Source organism: Pundamilia nyererei, unplaced genomic scaffold (assembly GCF_000239375.1).
Source record: "Pundamilia nyererei isolate P.nyererei 1_Seehausen unplaced genomic scaffold, PunNye1.0 scaffold00143, whole genome shotgun sequence".
In the NCBI taxonomy this organism is placed as follows: Eukaryota; Metazoa; Chordata; class Actinopteri; order Cichliformes; family Cichlidae; genus Pundamilia; species Pundamilia nyererei.
In genome coordinates, this window is record NW_005187544.1 from 1,177,522 (window position 1) to 1,197,621 (window position 20,100).

The window sequence follows — 20,100 nt, forward strand, 5'->3', positions numbered from 1 at the left end:
CACTTGCTGGGCCTTAAAGTTTTCAGGAAAGTCCGTCAACCACTTTGGCAGAGTTCATTTCAAAGCTGCCTCTTTGTGCTGCCTGTGAGGGCTTCTTTTGTATTTTCCATATAAACAAACTAGGGAGTAAAATAGATCACAAAGAATGATCCAAAAACTAGCAAAATAAAAACAGTAAGAGAAAACCAAAGGCAGGGCAGCCAGGGGAATGAAGAAACACAGACTACATATACACACCAGGGAGGGGGATAATGAGACATGAGTGAACTGAGTAAAAACAATCACATAGGTGGGAAAGGGAACACAGGGAAGTTAAAAACAAAAATGAACAACAACATAGAAAACAAAAAGAAAGCCACATGATGAAATATTCTTAGCAGGACAAAAGGCCCCGGGGCAAACCCAGGACACGCTTGGAACGCCTTGGTGTTCCCTCGAACAAGCTGGGGAGGTGGCCGGGGAGAGGGAGGTCTAGGCTTCTCTGCTTAGGCTGCTGCCCCCACAACCCAGACCCAGATAAGCGGAAGATGGATGGATGGATGGATAAATGGATGGAACAGCTTAAGGAGATTTTGTCCTCAAGAGAACCAAATACAAATTTACAAAGGACAACATAGCCATAAATTTGACTCTTCATTATTGATTATTAGTATAGCCTGTCCTCATCCAGCCAAAATTGTACATTTGTCACTGACAATAATAAAAATATTGGAGGCTGCCTATGCTGCCCCTCAGCCACCTATAAGCTACACCTTGAATATCGATTTCAAAATCCTGTTTTTGAGTTGTCGTATTCAGAAGCTCGGGTGTCCACACCCAAATGTGACGTTGCCATGTAAAAATAAGGCTTACATTTCTCCCATGCTGCAACAAGGGGAAAATCATTTTTACAGTCATTTTTAAATGTGAAGATGTTGAAAACAGTGAAATTACAAATCTGATAACAAAATAAAAAATAAAGTACATTTCAAATTGACCTTGCCTGTACTCTAGTGTCTGAATTTGATAATTGTATTTACCATAAAAGTGTTGATATCGTATTTTTTCATTTGGAATAATTTTGTAACCCAATCTAATAATAATTAAATCATTCCACATGACAATATATATAACAGAGATGACCAAAAAAATATGCAGTCTAGATGGGTAGTGGTCAGTTGGTGATCATTTTGTTCTTTCTTCCTGTTTCCTGGAATTAAAAACACACACACACACACAATAATAGTGTCCTAACACACATGCTTTTGAAAAGGTGATGATGGCAGTAAAGCTTTTATCCCATTGTTGCTGTTCTTCTTGTGTCCTCCTCATTCTTCACACCTTGATGTTGAGAGTCTGTTTACAACAACAATGTCAAATATGGAAATAATGAGCTTAGTGCATATCGTGAAAACCAAAGCCCTACACATTTGAGGAGTTTGCGTGTGTTGGGTGGCAGGAATTGAATTAGAGGTACTTGTTCTTTTTTGACAAGCCTCATAGTAATTTACCAGGATATGATGCGTACACTAAAGACGTCAAAATACAGGCCGAGCTTTGTAGATAACAGGAAATGAAAGACAAAGCTTATTCCTTCATTTAATTGAAAATAAACTTGTTCCTTAGTCACATCAGTGAATTCAAGGTGGGCTGCTGAAAGACACAGTGACAGGAGAAAACTGAAACATTACAGAGAGAAGGAGAAACAACATATAAAATATTCAAGTGAGACATCTGGAGACACGTTCAGTCTCAAACATTTGTTATTTCACAGAATACGTGATTGGCTGTGAGTGACAGGCAGTGGGTTTTACACGCCGTGTGACTCTGTTATCGTAGCAAGGTCATTGTAGGAACGAGCCTCACCAAGAAATGTGTTCGGCAAGTGTAGTGAGGCCTGAGCAGAGAGGTTGGGGCACTATGTTTCATTGCTCAGCCAAAAAAAACGCAAGTTTAAAACATATTAAACACTCGATCATTCCTGATGATCCTGAAACCTCAGTTATAACCTGCTTCCTCCTAGCTCATAGTATGTTTGGGTTTTTTTTAAATTAAAACCAATCATATTGTCACCGAGCTTGATGCAATGGCCATTTATCCCGACTCTGACTTTGTCATGTAACTGAAGCAGATTGTGATCAGTGCCTTTGTTCTTGCACAATACCTCAATTAGGAGTTGAGAGCATGTGATTTGACCTTGATCAAATCAGCACCGTTGTGCATGTAATACGAAATCTGACTCTGCTCTTCTCAGAGAGAAAGCCCAGTGTAGATAACCTCTTGAAGAGACTTTTAAAACTAGAAATATTTGTCCCTACTGATAACAATGTGAGGTTTTTGTCATCTTCTTTTATTTTTTCTGTATTTTATTCTACTGGAAAACCTTGGGTCTTGACATTGATATGCATATTTGCCAACTTACCAAGAAGCAGGATATTGCACCCTGACACATTGCAATTACAAGTCAACCCACATGACCTGATGGATTCTCTCCCAGTGCTCCAGTGCTAGAAACTACAAGACAATCTAATGTATCTGGGCTGCTTTGGTGACATAAATGGGATCGCTCCACTATACAGTGCAGGTGGTTTGTTGTTGTGGCTGATCTGTGAATAGAATAGATGGATGACGAGTATTGCTTTAGTGTCCAAACTACACTGCATACTGTACCAAAGCAATCAGTCAGCCTTTAAAGAATCTGCTTATTTGCACTCTTTCGCATACCATCATTTCTCCTAGCAACATTGCTATCAGTGCAGAATATTTAAGAAACTTTTTCAGACTTTTCTTCCTCTTCTAGCAACTGATGTCAGCTTTTGTCAAATAACATCTTTGCCCTGTAGCCTGCAACGACCACTACCAGATTGTGGTCTGCCCATTGAAAATCACTGACCTATTCAGTGCATAGCTCACTGATGCAGCACAGTCAGAAGTGACACTTTCTTCTGTGTCACTTCTGACTGTGCTCCCTGTGTGCTGCAGCACTTTGGATTCCAAATGAAATACTGAGTTAAATTTAAACTTTATAGCCATAGCCAGTGAACGTCATAGATGATACTTTACAAAATCCATGTTGGGAGGAGGTGAGGGTTGATGGGAAGGTCAACAACTTTGGACAGCGATGCATTCACTGATTCAAGGTGTTTCTTTTAACCATGATAATTACATAACCTAAACAGTGTGTTTATTATAAAATCAAGTGCAGGGAACAGAGCAAACCACAACATCCACTAAAGCAGTTTCTGTCACTGTTGATGTGTAACTCACAAGCATTCATTGCATTACCAAATTTCAAGTACAAACTATGTCCTAACGATGTACAAACTACTTTTCTTGCACCATATGGACTTTCTTTCTGTCTATGTCTATGTAGGACTTTATTGCTTGTACTGGACAAGATGACTAATGTCATGAAAATTCAACTGACTGGCCCCCAGTTACCATGTCTGTGTTGTTGCTGTGCTGTCCTAAAATACATCATTCTTAAACCATACAATCAATATCTGTATAAATACTTACCCTGCAGAGAAATTCAAACTAGGTGGCATAATACTGTTTGAGACTGACATGTTTCTAAGATCCAAACCAAGATGAAAAAACACAGTTAGGTATCATATTTGTTTGTAACCTTGTGAAGAAAATGAGCTTTTTGTTATTCAAATGCATTTTTAAATTTAAATAGACAATAACTACGGGAATTGGGAGCATTTCTAGCCAAAGATAGAATAAAAAAGACTTCACATGACTCACAGTGTAACCGGAAGTATTTTTTGTTGCGTGGAAAGACATTTTGGAATACGTCCTTTGTCATCAATTATGGAGCAATATGTTGGTAAGCAATGCTGGATTACTGTTATTAAGAAAGCAGACAGCACTCTTGCCTGTTATTTGTGTACTCTAGATTTTTCATAGAGGGCATTATCTTTTCAAATCCTTTTCCATTACGAAGATAAGCATGTTTACTGATGCAAAACAAAAAAGGCTATTCCATGAGGTCCAGTATTAATGATACAGAATACTGAGTTCTAAACTATATATGTGAGTATTAAGCATCAATGGATTTCAAATCTTTCTGTGATGCTAATTCACACTTTCTTTCCAGTGTTTTTTCCAAGGGCCTTTAATTTGAAAATTAACTGTCTGTTTTAATCAGTGTGGCTGTGTGTATAAACAAATGATTTGAGTGCTTGGGTGGCTCTGCGTGGACTTTGTTTTTTATGGCTTTTTATGGAAACAATACAAATCTGGACAAATGATTATACTCTGACTAACCAAAGCCAGGTCTTAAACTATATCTGTCTACAGTAAATAAAAATATGACATTGTAACGCTAAGTTATTTAAAGGACTAGTTTATGGCAATGGATGAATTTACTGACTGACGCGCAGAAGAAATAGTTCTTTATGGAGCCTAGATGGTGTGAATGATGAGACCAAAAACTGCAATGTCTTGTACCAAAAATATATTGAATAAATAGGGGAAAGGGGAAATGGAACAAAATAATTAACACAACACACAACGTAAATGTCCACAATTAAATAATAAATCAGTGCTGTGATTTTTCTGTGCAAGAGTCCTTTTGCTAAGAGTCCTTTTTTTGGTCCTTTTCTTTTTAAAGTTCACTTTTAAGGTATTCCTCCTTAGGGTCCAGCTTCATACAAGGGGGAAATATGTCCGTAATCCAAAGACGGCTAAGTGGGGGAAAAGAGGGGAAAACAAAGGATGGTCCTACCGGCTCGCCACTTCAATATGAAGAAGATCAAATTCAAAGGGGGAAAAAAACCTGACCGCTGAGTTTAAAGTTTAAAGATGAATTGAGGAGAGAAAACGCTTTGTTTTCCAATACCGCTCTAAATGCCATAAGCTCACAGCCACAGCAGGAGTCGAACCCGGAAGTATCCCTCCACAGCCGGTTTTCAGAGTTGCCGCGACGTGAAAGGAGCCAATCAGAAGAGGGACCTCAAATCAGCTGACGTGGGTCATGTGACAGGGAGTAGTTGATATGGGTTACAACATTCTTTTAAAAATTCCCCTGTGGATCCAAAAACAATGTGCATAATTATGAAGCAGTTACCTAGTTTTGACAACACACAGTCATTGAACATATGCCCCCTCGTGTACTTGCACAGTGCTGCTCTTTCTTTGGAGGAGTCTGCTTCTCTCAGCCACCAGTCACTTCTAATATTGGGTTGTTTAAGTGAGATGTCAGAGAGGGAATCTTTTGGTGTAACTTTGACCAGATCTTTGACCTGAGAGGCGGGCAGAGGGCAACCCTCCCAGCAGCTGTCACGTCTTATTACCTACAGTGCATCAGGCTACAGTGTTGAGCTCTCCTTGTGTTTATACACCAGTAAATATGTGTGTGGTTTAAAGTCCTGGGCAAGGTGTGTACTTTCACAACAGGGCTGGAGCAGTGCAAACATGACCGTTGTTCAAATACCAAATCAATTTTTTTTAATACCGTTTTTCTTGTTACAGCATGTTAACTATTAACCTTAAGCACGGTGGGATTGGTGGCATTTCAGCATACTGAAGTCAACGATGCTATAACAAAAATCATCATAGATGTCACTTCACAGTGTAACTGTGTCAGGCAGATAGATCCACTGCAGATGGCAACATTCCGACAAGAGCTGCAGTTTAGCCATCTACAATTTGGCTAAACATTACAATTTTTCCCTAGTCAAACTCACTCGAATCCTTACACATGCCCATTTTTCCTGGTTCTAACACATCAACTCTGAGGACTAAATGTTTACGTGATCCCTAAAATATCCCACCCACTAAAAGCAGCCAAGAGATAATTAGTTATTCAGTTCCCGTCAGTGGTCATAATGGTATGCCTGATTGGTGCAATGTATTATGGAACGATCTGGAGGCCTAACAAATTGAACACAATATTTTTCATGATATTTCTTCATCCAAGCCATCCTGTTAAAAAGGTTCACACACCTTTGTTAATATGATTTCTATAGAAGCTTAAAATATGACAAAATTGCTGTATCTCGGTTTTAGCACATACATGAACAATGGATTGCCCTGCCCTGTCACTGGCACTCTTATATGGAGCAAAACTGTTTGCACTTTGCGCTTCCCCTTAATCACAGGCTTAATCTGCAACACTATCAGGCTGAACAAGACAAAGCCCAGCAGATTTCAGAAAGTGTGGCTATTGACTTATTTTGATCATATTACCCTACACCAACAAGTCATGCATGGAGCTGCACTGATACATTGACATGCAAGAAACAAAATCCAAGTTTACAGTCAAGCAAGAGCTGCAAGATGAAGCACTGTATATTTGCCACTTACTTCTATTGCAAGCCACTTTTCTGACACATGCACTACACAGGCAACTTAGTTTTGGATCCCCAGCATTTTCACTCAGTTTACTTGCACATGTAGGTGACGCAGCGGTTGCTAAGGAAGTAGAGCTGCTGCTCAGTCCCCGGCTCCCCCACACGCAGGGCCTCAGGTTCTTTTCTAAAGATATGTTTCTCTTTTTTCAAGAAATATTGCCAACTGTAATTATCGTCATGTACTGGTAAATCATTTGAGTTGTCACATAGTGTGTACCTCCTCGAGTCAACTGTATATCACTGCTGGACTTGGGAAGATATTTAGGTTGTTAATTTTTACAGTGCAGTGCTCACACCATAAATAATGGATCAGAGAGATGTACTCTCCCAGGAAGGTGCAAAGACCTAACACCTCTGGGGTGAGCCTCTGTATGCATGCTGCACACCAGAGACAAAGTGTGAATGAGCAAGGAGAAGAAATAGAAAGGGGGGGAAAAAAGTGCGCTACTGGAAACAACTCTGCAGCCAAATGGTGTGATTTCTAAGAGACTTTGATCCCTGCTGCGGCAGACAAGCTGGAGATGTGTTTGGCTGTCTAATGTGGGCATCCGCTGACCCAGCTCTGCTGTCGCGGCAGTGGTTTTGTTCTGATTGGCTGAACCGCTGCAGATCAAAGAACAGGCAGAACATCAAATGACACAAAATGAGCTGAAGTTTCAGGTTTGCGCTTGTTGCCAGGAAAATGTTTTGACTGACAGTGATGTTGCTGCGTGTGTTCGTGTCCTCAGATATTGACGAGTGTTCAGAGGGCCTGATTGAGTGCCACAACCACTCCCGCTGTGTCAACCTGCCTGGCTGGTACCACTGTGAATGCAGAAGTGGTTTCCATGACAATGGATCCTACCTGCTCGACGGGAGCTCCTGCATCGGTGAGCATACACTGAATTGAAACTTATCACTACTGGAAACATCACCTCCTCAGCTTCTGTGTGCCCGCCACCTAGCAGCTGTAGACTCGTCTCTTTTTCTCTGTCTAATTATACTGTTACTGTCTAGCTTCCATCTCTAAACCTAAGCACAGAATGCGATGTTGTGTATTGGTTTAGCACATTTGTGTTTGATTTAACATGCCCTCTGTGGGACAACCAGTCTAATTAAAGGTCTTGTCACCTTTAGAGCTCGAGATCCGACCGCTTGGTGTAAGCTATTCATGGGAACACATGTCGGCCTTGTGCCATTGTTATAGTTTTTGTGTTGGGGGAATTTCGCCAGCCAATAACAAGGAACAGTATTGGCATTTTTTTTGTGCTATTTGCTTTTCCCATGGCTGAACAAAAACAAAAGTTTATTATTCCTAAATTTTGAGTGGTCGGGTGTGACTCACACTTTGGTTACATAGGTTACTGTGAGGCTATTTCATGTAGAAGGTTGCTTTGAGCTAGTGTTTAGCAGATTTACACTACATTGCCAAAAGTATTTGCTCATCTGCCTTCATATGTATATGACTTGACTGACATTCCATTCTTAATCCATAGGGTTTAGGAGGTTTAGGAGTGTCTTTATGGGAATTTTTGACCGTTCTTCCAGAAGCAGATTTATGAGGTCAGTCACTGATGTTGGACGAGAAGGCCTGGCTCACAGTCTCTGCTTTAATTTATCCCAAAGGTTTTCTGTTGGGTTGAGGACAGGACTCTGTGCAGGCCAGTCAAGTTCTTCCACACCAAACTTGGTCATCTGTGTCTTTATGGAGCTTCCTTTGTGCACATGTTAGAACAGGACAGGGCCATCCCCAAACTGTCCTGTTTGGGGATGTTGTCAAAAATATCTTGGTATGCTGAAGCATTAAGAGTTCTTTTCACTGGGAGGGGCTGAGAACAACTACTTAAAAAAGAAACCTACCACAATCCCCCCCCCCCCCCATCACCAAACTTTAGATTTTACACAGTGCAGTCAGATAAGTACCTCATCTATCAGATGAGGCATCCTATCACAATACCACACTGGAATTGTGAGGGACCAATTCTTTCACACATGTTTTTAGAAGCAGTCTGCATGCCTAGTTGCTTAATTTTATACACCTGTGCCCATGGAAGGGACTGGAACACATAAATTCAATGATTTGGATGACTGACTGAAGACTTTTGGCAATATAATGTAGCTAATGTTTAATTTGATTAAGATCACATTTGTTAATAGCAACAGAACTTGAGTAAACAGTAGCTGCTCGCTGATTCCCGATCCTGTGACATCAGTGCCTCATTTTATGTTTATTTCCCACATTCTTCCTTTACAAGAACAGAAGCTCAGATAAAAAATTCTCAAGAAATTCAAGCCATTGCTTTGCTTTTTTTTTTTTGCCCATGCACCATTGCAGAGTGTAATAGGTGTAGCGAACAGGATCGTTTGGCTGAGTGAAATGCTTTTGCCTTGATTTAACCTTTAAATCATATTGCAACATCAGCAGTCTGGTTTGATTTATTTACTTGAAGAAGAGAGGCACGATTTCAGTAGATTCTCTTCCAAGAGAGTGAGTTTCACTTCAACTCAGTTCTGAAGGAAAGCGATAAGAGAGATGTACCAGAAATGTCAGACTTTAACCAACAACAGCTTTGCATCACATTAACACACAGACTGAACACCCACCTCATATTGCCACACTACAAATGTTTTGCCATTATGATGTCATATTTGCTCATTCAATTAGTGATTAAATCGTTTCATGCACAGTGACTTACAGGTCAGCACAACCACCTACTACAAATATCATTTATGTTGGTCTCCAAAATACAAATAAAAACTTGAAATATCTCAAATCCAGTTTTTCAGGTTTTTGCAGTTTTGTATACTTTTGCCAGGTATTTAGACAGTGGAGTGAAAGTGTTATTTCCCTCAGTGGTAATATTAAAGGAAAAAATGACTACAGCTATCTGCTTGCTATCAAAAATACAGCCCATATAATCTTGCAGCTCTGAAATGATGGTGGCTTGGTTCTACGTGGATATTGGCAGCTGCAGAGAGCTTACATCAGCTGCTGTGGTCGTGATGGTTGTTGTGAATAAAGCATCAGGAACTGCTGTAGAAAATCCTTCTTGCAATATAATCCACTTCTCCACTCTGATTCTTAATTTCAACACATTCCACAAAGCTCCTTCCCTAAGTGCACTGCTTTTTTTGGTGTCATAATTTTTCTTGTACTTCTTGTACTTTCTTGTAAGTAGTACTTATTTGATCAAGTGTCTAGTGGCACAACAAGAAAACACTGTGTAATGAGATGTCTTTATGATAATAAGATGCATAAATATGGTTGATTACCTTCATCTAATGGTCTTTAGTTACTCTGATGTGCACATTCAGTCATGAGTCTTCAAGCAAGTCTAACTGGATGTTAACTTTCTTGTGTTCTGAGGCTTTATGACTGGGAATTTGGTGTATGCAGTGGTGTGATTAGTGAAAGCACTTGTGTTGCTCTCTAGGCTTCATAAATGTGGATGGTACATGTCGGATGCATTTGAGTGCATGTTGGAGAGATAGTATATCCGCCACCTTTTCTCCGCCCAATTTACAGTATTAGGCTGGAAGCCGGCAGGGGAAATAAGTACAAATGACATTTTAACAGGATTTTCCCCCTTCCACAATATCCCTCCAACAGCCCTTCATGAGTCAACCGAACATAAAGTAGCATTTTGTAATAAGAAAGTTAGCTCGAAGCAGGGAGCAGCAGTACTAGTCAGTTAACCACGTCGTTGGCTCTGTGTTTGCCAAGAGCATGTCACCACCGCACAGGGTGTTTCACCCTGTGCAAGTTACTCCTCGTCATTATTTTTTTACAGAATATCCCACAGATTAACAATAAAGGTTTGTGGGAGCAACAGTGTGGAGATGGAAAACTTCAAAGACTTTTGATGAACCAGCACCCTCCTTAAATGAAAATCTATGAGATATGATTGCTCTCATATTTTCGTACACAGAACTGCTTTTATGTGGATAGCTTCTCATTCACTTGTTTTTTGTTTTTCTTTTCACTAGCCACTGAGATCTATGCATAAAATGCCAAATCCTGTCCTTTTACTGATATTGGGTTAAGGAGGTGGGAGTAGGACTCAGAAAAATGGAACTCTTGGAAAACACTTCAGAGCTCAATGGGGGGAACAAACACTCATGATATCTAAACTGACATGGATTGAGTAATGTGATAGGAACAAAAGGATGCTACATTGTTTGATGGAAAAAATGGTGCAACCCTTTCATGTCTGTCACATGTGCTCAGGGTGAACCTGCTCTCATCTGTGAGAAACACAGGTCGCCAGCGGTGGACCTGTGCTAATTCTGATATTCTACGGTTATGTGGTGGCAAAAATAACTCAAGTGGTAATCAGTCGGAAATATTCTGTGTTTTGGCAAAAAAGGAAATTAGGGAATCATACAGTGTTTGTGGATGTGTGCCCTGTGAAAATGGCTTGTATGAAAAGGACGTGTCACTTTTTTTATTTTTATAAATAAGTGTTTTGTTGTAACGTTGGCATTAATTTCTGTTTTTGAACGTAGAGCAAATGACTCAGCTGCTCTGAGGGCATCCTGCTGTGTGACACATGGATCTACAAGAGTGTTTTATTTGTGAAGCCACTAAGTGCACTCTGCCTCAGTTTGGGTGTGAGAGGGCCATTAATCAGCTGTCACACAGGCGCTTCAAACACATCTGCATAGTCTGCCTTCCTCTCTGTGTCATATTGTGTTTTCTCACGATAGATTTCACTGCATTCTTAGTTCTGTGTGTTGGCTTGGCTACACCACGTCGCGATGCCCCAGGCAAAACACTGTATAGTGTTGCATTGTGCCACGCAACTCTGCTGTGGTGAGGCTGTGACTGAAAGCTGCATGGGCTGCGTTTTGACAGTCGTTCATTACGCCTAATGCTTTAGGGGGAGACAGGTGGCTTTAATAAACAGATTGTGAATAAAGATGAGGATAATACCGCATAAACTCGCACTGTCTCCCTGCAAGACAGGGTTTCTGCATCATTTTCCCTCTCTCTGTGGTGTACGTGACCTTTTCCATATGGACTGCCTGGAGACATACCAAAGAAAAATAGTGTAAATACTAAAATACCCAAGCTTTCAGATGCTCTATAATTACCAGCATCTGTCAGTGGGATTTAGTAATTTGTACGCTTGTTGTAAATGTGTGTTATCATGTACATACACAGGATTAGTGCTTTCATGTGTAACAGCACATTTAACTGCGAGTGTAAGTTCTACATGTGATTGGCTGTGCTCAGATGGTTACTCTAAAGGGCTTTTTGTATTTAGTCGTCTTTCGTAGGCCACATGTGAGAGCAGGCTTCATCTGTGAGCAGCAGCTTGTGGCTGAATGTGGCGAATGTAGCATGAAGAGCATTAATCCTCCACCAGCAGAGGTACAGTGTGTCTGACTGGCTGATGGGGATTTCATTTAGCGTATGCAAATAGTCTGTTGCTGGCACAATAAATTCCCGACTGCGCCGCTTCCTGATCTCTATCTCTCTGTATCGTGCAAACTTGATACTGCAACCAATTAGAGCGCTATACATTAAGCAGTGTCACCATTGTTGGGGATGATTTGGCAACAGGCACTGGCGAAGATTCATGTATCCACACAAAGCAGGTCTGCCCGCTGGGTACCACTCATCATTTTCCACCAGCAGTAACATAAATATATGTTGCATGGTGTTAACAGTCTGAGCAACTTGTGCCAGAGGTGCTAAAAATGTCAGTGTAACACTCCAAAGGTACAAGTCATGTGTTTCTGTTGCTTTAGTGTGTCCTTTGATAACATTACACTCTTATAGCAAGTTAATATTAGCTTGTAAGCACTGATTGAGGTAGCAATAAATCGCCTTACATTTGTTTGGCTGTGTTTTTCACTCACAATTCATAAAGCAGTACAAACTTTACAGCTGCCCCTGATCAGCTGTGTTATTTAAGATGCACTCTGGCACTCACTACAAACACCTTTTCAATTCAATTCAATGTAATTTTATTTATACAATGCCAAATTACAGCAACAGTTGCCTCAAGGTGCATTATACTGTAAAGTAAAAACCTTACAATAATACAGAAAAACCCCAACAATCAGAAAATCCCCTATGAGCAAGCCCTTGCAAACAGTGGGAAGGAAAAACTCCCTTTTAAAAGGAAGAAACCTCTGGCAGAACCTGGCTTAGGACCATTTGTAGGCAAGGAGAGAGAGAGAGACACTTTACCATCTAACTGTACTTTTGAGAGTATGCACAAAGCTATAGCTCAATAAAGGGATCTTTACTGCAGTCAGCTTCTTAATATCTGTGCTTTAAAAACTCCCCATTCTTGTTATTAAAGACATGTCTAAAACTGTGCACATGCCTTCTTTTTTGAACCATGTCTGTTATTGATTTGGGGGAAATGGGAATAGTTAAAGGCCTCATTAAGACATGGCTCTATTGAGCCACGTGAAATATTCACGTGGCGACATTTTCTTTCTTACATTTTCTGTACATGTAATTCCTATGAAGCAAAAGAAAAACTTGAGATTTTCTAAATGCTTAGTTTTACACAGTTTTTTCTACTCTTGTGATGTCAGTGGGGGCAAATATTGCTATGGTGGTCATCTCAAGCACACAGTTCTGGATATGGAATAGAAACCACCTTTCTTTTTGTGAGGAAAAGTCATAGTCAGATGGTTACTATTGAGACAGAACAAAAAAAATGGTTTTATAGACCAGAAAATAGTTAAAGTAAAGCAAGTAAGATGTAAGAATTTGTACATTAAGTGGACTGGTACTTATAGAAATGTTTGTTCTACTGTAGTTGAGCATTTAAACCACTTTTTTACTACAAGCCGCATTCATACAGTACTTTGGTCTATGCCTTTAAGTATTTTCTGATTATCACATTCAGGCACAATTTGGGGTTTGGGATCTCACTCAAGGACACTGAAGTTCAAATTGCTGCCCTTCCAATTGGTAGACAACCTGCTCTACCTTCTGAGCCCTAGCTGTCACATAGGGAAATGTTGGATGTTGTGTATGATAACACCACTGATGCATCAATTGGATTTGAGGCCGGAGTACCCCACTCTAAAGATGTGTTAGTTGTTAGTTTATGCCAGATGTGACAGGAGCCAAACTTTACAAAAAGTTCCAAAAACCTTTATTTGGAACTAGTATTTGGGAATCAAGGTGTGTTTTTTTTTTTTTTTAGCAAATAGGAGACAAGCTTTTGTGCTCTTTTTGGTCAGCAGTGGTTTTTACTCTCCCAGGGGTGCCGTTTTTGCCCAGTCTCTTTCTTGTGGCTTTTGTTTTCAGATAGGTTCCAGGTATGTTTGGATAGCTTTTTTCTCTCAAAAAATAAAATAATCATTTAAAAACTGTTTTTTGTGTTTACCTGTGTTATCTTTGTCTAATATTACAATACGTTTAATGATCTGAAACCTACACAGGTGACAAAAGATAACAAAACAATAAAAAAAATAAGATTAGCAAAGGGGCAAGTACTTTTCACAGTACTGTATACAAATTAAAAAACAAAGCTGAGGCAGTGTTATCATGCAGAGCTCAGTCTGGCATGTCCAAAAATCATCTGATGGAAATGTGAACAGTAAGAATCAGCAAGGAAACATGGTGATGTGGAAATCAGTCTTCTTAACCGTGCTGACGGTCATCACTCACCCTGAGTCGAATGTAAATTGACCTGTTGACTATTTTCCTCCCAGTGGGAGTACAATGCTTCAGTATATAGTAAATCAGGAATTTAACTATTTATAATGTAGTTTCAATTTTTTTTTTCTGCTTTTGCAATTTGTTCATGTAACACTGCTAGCATGCGGCCAGTACCGAATGAATGTGATTGATGACTTCAGGCAGCAGGCGCTAGCAGGGAAGAGGAAAAAAACAAACTGCTGTTAAAAGAAAATTGTTTTTTTCCTTTTTTCTCCGATTACTTCACATTTAGTGGGCATAAAGTGAGTTAAATTATAGGGCTTGGTAATAGTTATGGGCAGACCTTCCTTCCTGTGCCATGCTGATAAAGAAAAGCAGAGAAAAATGCCATCCGCTCTCTCTGTTATGATTAGTTTGTTTGATCTCTAGTGGGTAAAAGTGGGAAAGAAGCTGACTGAGCAGATCCTTTGATGATTCGGCTAAATCGGCTAAGAGAATATAAACGAAGTGGCTAAAGCTATGATTCCAGTATGTATGCAAAGTATAATCTGCCTGATGCCAGCAACTTGTCAATTCAGTTGCTGCCACTAAAATAACTAAATGCTGTAATTTGATGGAGTGACTGCACTTGGGAGTTAAAATAAAGATTTGTAAACATCATAAATGTCACATTAGATATTTTCCAGAATCCACAATAATGTGCGGGGGAAAAAATCGAGCGTGCATGTACACCACATCCCCCACACGGTAAACATTCCCATGTGTAGATGTGCAAAATAGTGCATTTTGTGTTGTAATACATGTGCTTCATTTGGTATCAAGGACCGGATAAAAGAACACGATTGTTCTTCGGGGGGGGGAAAAGGTTAATCTTGAACATAATCCATTCATTATAATTAATTTGTACTCGTGCTTCTACTAACAGGTGTCAGGCATGAAGAAAGGCTGCAAATTTATAATTTAGACAAGCAAAGTAGTAGAGTTTGCACAGTGCATTTTGATTAGAAGCAAAATATGCCCTTTGTCATATATCTTAAAAATAATTAGAGAGCAAAATAATATTGTTTTTGTATGCAGATGGTCCTGTTAGAAAAGTCAAAGAAAAAGGAATATTACACCATCCCACGAGAGGAGTGTGATAGTCTAAAATAAAGAGAATCAGAAATATAAAGATTCATGTGTGAGGGGGGGGAAAAACTTGGATATTCACTGAATAAGAATGGAAGACCTGTAAATACTAGCATACTTTGAAATCAGATTTATCAACAAGATAATCCCTGTGATTTTAGATCAAGTTTACCTCATTATCATTACCGTTGAGAGTTCAGACAGAGAACTGCCTTTAATTGCACTTTCAGAGAAATAAATATAATAAATGAATGAGGTGGTGGCATTTGTGTATTGGGAACTTCACTGGTTTCATTATCCAAACTGTTGCGCCTTCTCACAAACATTGTCATATTTAGATCTGTGGTGTGATGAGGTCCATCCTTGCAAAGTGAAACACGAACAAAAACGTCTGACGTTGGTAAATTCAGTCAAACACACCCCGTCCCTAACTGGTTTTATGACTTAATGATCTCAGTTTCTTTCTCTTCCATTGATCTTTTATTGACCCTTACTGTTAGTCACACAATTACATTTACAGAACTAACTTTAAACAGAAGACCGTCATTTATTTACTATGGATTACTCTCTGTTTTCCAGACATTGACGAGTGCAGTTTGCAGACACACACCTGCTGGAATGACAGTGTGTGTGTGAACCTCCCAGGAGGCTATGACTGTGTGTGCACATCTGGTCCAGGCTGCAGTGGTGACTGCCCACAGGAAGAAGGAATGAGACGCAATGGAGAAGATTGGAAACCCAGCTTTGATCGCTGTGCTGTATGCTCCTGCAAGGTATAGAACATGATCACGTGCATACACATTTATTGCAATAAGAAATACTGTTGTTAACAGTGGAATTTTTTTTTGAACTTCAACCAGGACCTGAAAGTGATCCATAATCTTGTCTCTGACCTCCCATGAATGAGTTTTTATTATGACCAGGTGTATTATGGGTGGATCATAGCTTTTTGGTCATCCAAGGACAGTAAAAAAATAAAATAAAACCATGTGAGCACCAGTCAATAGTTTGACATTCAACTCAATGCAGTTCAATTTTTATTTATACAGTGCCAAATCCTTACACCTCAAGGAGCTTTATATTGGAAGGTAAAAACCCTATAATAATAGAGAAATGACTCCCAGACTAGATTGATTTTAAATTTGATTCTTGATTTAATAGGTAGCTGATGAAGAGAGGCTAATATGGGAGAAATATGCTCTCTCTTTCTAGTCCGTGTCAGTACTCTCACTGCTGCAATTTGGAACTGAATGCTTTATAGGACACTTTAAAGACAACAACAACAACAACAACAACAACAACAACAATAATAATAATAATAATAATAATAATAATGAATTACAGCAGTTCAGCCTAGATGTGATAAATGCATGAACTAGTTTTCAGCATCACTCTGAGACAGGATGTTTCTAATTTTTTATGTTTTTATGTATATAAGACATTCCTTCTGTTTAGCTAATTGGTGTGTGTCATCTGGATTCATGGATAGATAAAGCTGGGTATCATCTGCATGCCAGTGAAAATGTATGCTGTGCCTTTCAGTAATACTGCTTAAGGAAAACATGTATAATGTAAATATTATTGGTCCCACAATTAGTAATTGTGGAATTCCACAATTACTAATCGAATAATACAAAATTACACTTATCATCACATACTTATCAAATCATTGACATGACAGTCATTTTCCATGAAATTTCATCAATTTAATAAATTGTAATTCTATAAAATACATTTGATATTCCAGAAAATACAGGAGCACTGGAAATGCAGCTGGCTTTATAAACCTGGAAGCAATACAATACTGAAAATAAATCACAACATGAGTAACATGTGCACTGTCTGTTCAGTGAACTCGAACAGTAAACGCTGAAAGTGGAGTTGGGTTAGTAGGGAACGCAGAAAAATCTCCTCTTCCATTAGTTTAACCTCTTTCTTAATTTCAGTGAATTAGTTTTGCAATTTTTGCTGGCCTGATCCTATCGCACAGTTTCCTGTGCTTCCATTGTTTTTACTATGGATATTTCTACCACAACTGTGCTCCTCACAGCTAAACTTTTTCAGCTTCTCTCTCTCACTCTTTACAACAATGCAGCTGGAGATCCATAATCTTGTCTCTGACCTCCTGGAGAAATTTTACTGTATCTGAGGTTCAATGAATGATAAAAACTTTGCCAGCAGAGGCCAGACAGATCAATAACAGAGGCTTGCAATATCAGGATCAAGTCTGTTACTGTTACTCATCTGGATCTATAAACAAGGTTCATTATTTTACAACAGTAGGCAAGGCATATATTAATTATATCTCTATGCTTAATTCCTCTATTCCACACTATAACCTGCTCTGTTTAACAGCATGCAGAGCAGTAGTTTGACAGCAGCAGTCTGTGTTTTATAGGCTCGTAGGACAGGAAGTAGCCAGGAGTTCCTGTGCCAAAGTTGCATCCTGCTGATTCCAGCAGTAATCATTCACTGTCTGAAAGAACCTTTATTTGTAACAAAACAACAATATACTTAAGTAAAAGCTGAGATCTGGGAACAAAGCTACATTGTTACCGGCAGTTTGATATGATTCCAATGGAGTTGTTTAGAGGATTTCGACAAAGATTAGCAAAGCTGTAAAGGTGGAGATATCAACAATAAACTTAGTGGCTACAGTGTTATAACAACTGATAAGAAGGATGGGCAAAACTATAAAAATAAGACTTAAAAATTCTCTTTAACATCCACACATTGTGCCTTCTACACATCTAAAAAACCTTTTAGTAGTAGTATTTAGCACACATGTAAGTGTGTAGATTAATTTGGCTAATGTATGCCAAGTTATGACACAAACACAAAGTATGAAACATTTCTGATCGTTCATACAAAAAAATCCCCACGCTCTTCTCCCATCTGTTTATGATTAGCCTGCATTACAGTGTGACAAATATTTTTGGCATCTTAATGACTCTTTTATGTGCTCGGGAGCCAGAGTGAGATGGTGCACTGTTGCAGCAGGAAAGTGGGATATTGATCAGGTGTTTCTTTTTGAAGATAGCATCGGAGTGTGAGATTAATCTAAATCAGACAGAGAGTTATTTGGCCTGAAATACCAGCTAAGAGCAGTTGTTTCAACGATGCTTTATCGGCTTATGTATTTTAAAGTTTGCCACTAGGATATCAAATTTCTGCCCCGTTAAAAACTTTGGGTAAACTTTCCCTGGTACTTATAAGTTATGATGTTTCATTACGTTTCAAATTAGCGTCAAGTTGGAAATTAGTTAAATGTTTGAGATAATGCAGCCAGTGTTGGGATTAATGCATTACAAGGGATTACGTTACTGTAATCACATTATAATTTGCATTGCAAGGGTTCTTCAGTTATGTGCACACGTAGGGGATAGAAAGAAAATTAAACATCAGGCAAATATGTTTTTTTTTCCTTCTGTTGCAATCAACTGATTTCAGTTCGTGTTTGGAGGAAGAAAATGGTGGAGTGGGCCATGGGATTGCCAGCTTTTCAGCTTCCAGTTTTACAACGTTATTTAACGTTGTAAAAGTCCCGCGGCATGGAGCTATTTAGCTCCATGCCACGGGACTGTGTGCAAAGGTTCTCACAATCGGCCCCTTGTGTTGCAGAATTCCAACGAGAGGGGCCAAAGAAAATGTTATCATCCTTGTCCGAAATGAGATGTTCTGATGCTCCCTTAGAGAATTCACGGTGTGGCTCATTGTTAGCCTTGGGGGAAAAGGACAACATAGCTTTCGCAGCTGACCTCGGCATTGTCCACCAGCAGGAGGACAATGTCCTGGTGCCTTGCGTGGCCGACTCAATGTGCTCCATTGGTGCAACGACTGGAGACAGCATTGAGTTCTTCTTCGACAGGCTAGCCTGGTGGGCTAGCCTTTGACAAAGGCTTTTCAGGGTAAAGCGAGTGCAGTGTTCGCATGAACCCGGTTTGGAAACAGCCGCTTAGGCGTGTTGCACATCACACAAGCGTCATGTGTATCTGAACCTGAGATTTTCCTACCGCGGGGGTGGAATTCTGGGCAGCTGGGCAGCAGTCTGCCATGTTAGGGAAGCTTGGTATAGCTGGCTTGGAATGGCGAGACAGCTAACGAATGTTTAAAAGAGAACTACCTGATTAATGCTAACACAACTGCAGGTCTTTGCAAGTATCTGCACAGACAGCATGCTAACAGAAAGCTAGCCAAGGACCCCGAGTGATTTTATAGTTGAGTGCATGCCAACCCCAGCCCAGCGGCCAGAACCTGAACAAGTAGCAAAAGCAGTGATGAACTGTCAGGACTGAAGCCTCTGTTTTTACCTGTTTATGTTTCTGAAATAGAATCACTCTGGTGATCATTTTGAAGTCTCTTTGTCTGGTAGCGATTAACTGTGATAAACCATCAAATTAACAAATCTTACATTCAGAGCCAGAAAACCTAACCAAAACCAAATGCTTGCAATTGTGCAATCAGCAGCTGCAAATGTGAAAGAATTCAACGCCACAGGTACGTTGGTTTTTATTCCAGCTGTTGAAGGGGTGTTGAAGGGAAGTTTGATATGGGATGCTCACTGAATGTAAGCAACCAGTGATCTGGTGTCTTGGGACCAGCAATGAGAATCGCTTGTGACTGTAGGGGAGCCACAAAGTTAGTGTAGTCGGTGAAAAGAGAGGGAAAAGAGAGGGAAATTAAAGATGAACATATCAGAAATAACAGACTGAAAAAGCCACAAATTAGAAAGATGGTAAATGGACTGGTTCTTTTATAGTGCTTTTCTACTCTTCTGCGCACTCAAAGCGCTTTACACAACTTGTGCATTCACACGCATTCACGCAAGCACATTTTCTTAGTGCTTTCTAACTAACATTCGCACCCACATTCATACTCCGATGGATGCATCGGAGAGCAATTTAAGGTTAGTATCTTGCCCAAGAATACAGGGAGTGCAGAATTATTAGGCAAATGAGTATTTTGTCCACATCATCCTCTTCATGCATGTTGTCTTACTCCAAGCTGTATAGGCTCAAAAGC

The 20,100-nt window shown here is 39.7% G+C and overlaps 1 protein-coding gene across 1 annotated transcript in view; it reads left to right on the top strand.

Moving 5' to 3' along the window:
- Window positions 1–20,100, top strand: part of LOC102194467 (protein kinase C-binding protein NELL1) — a 304,806-nt gene that overhangs the window by 273,118 nt on the left and 11,588 nt on the right. Inside the window, exons 16-17 of the mRNA XM_005744402.1 lie at window positions 7,067–7,207; window positions 15,658–15,851. Of these exons, the coding sequence (XP_005744459.1) occupies window positions 7,067–7,207; window positions 15,658–15,851 (335 nt within the window). The remainder of the gene's footprint in view (window positions 1–7,066; window positions 7,208–15,657; window positions 15,852–20,100) is intronic.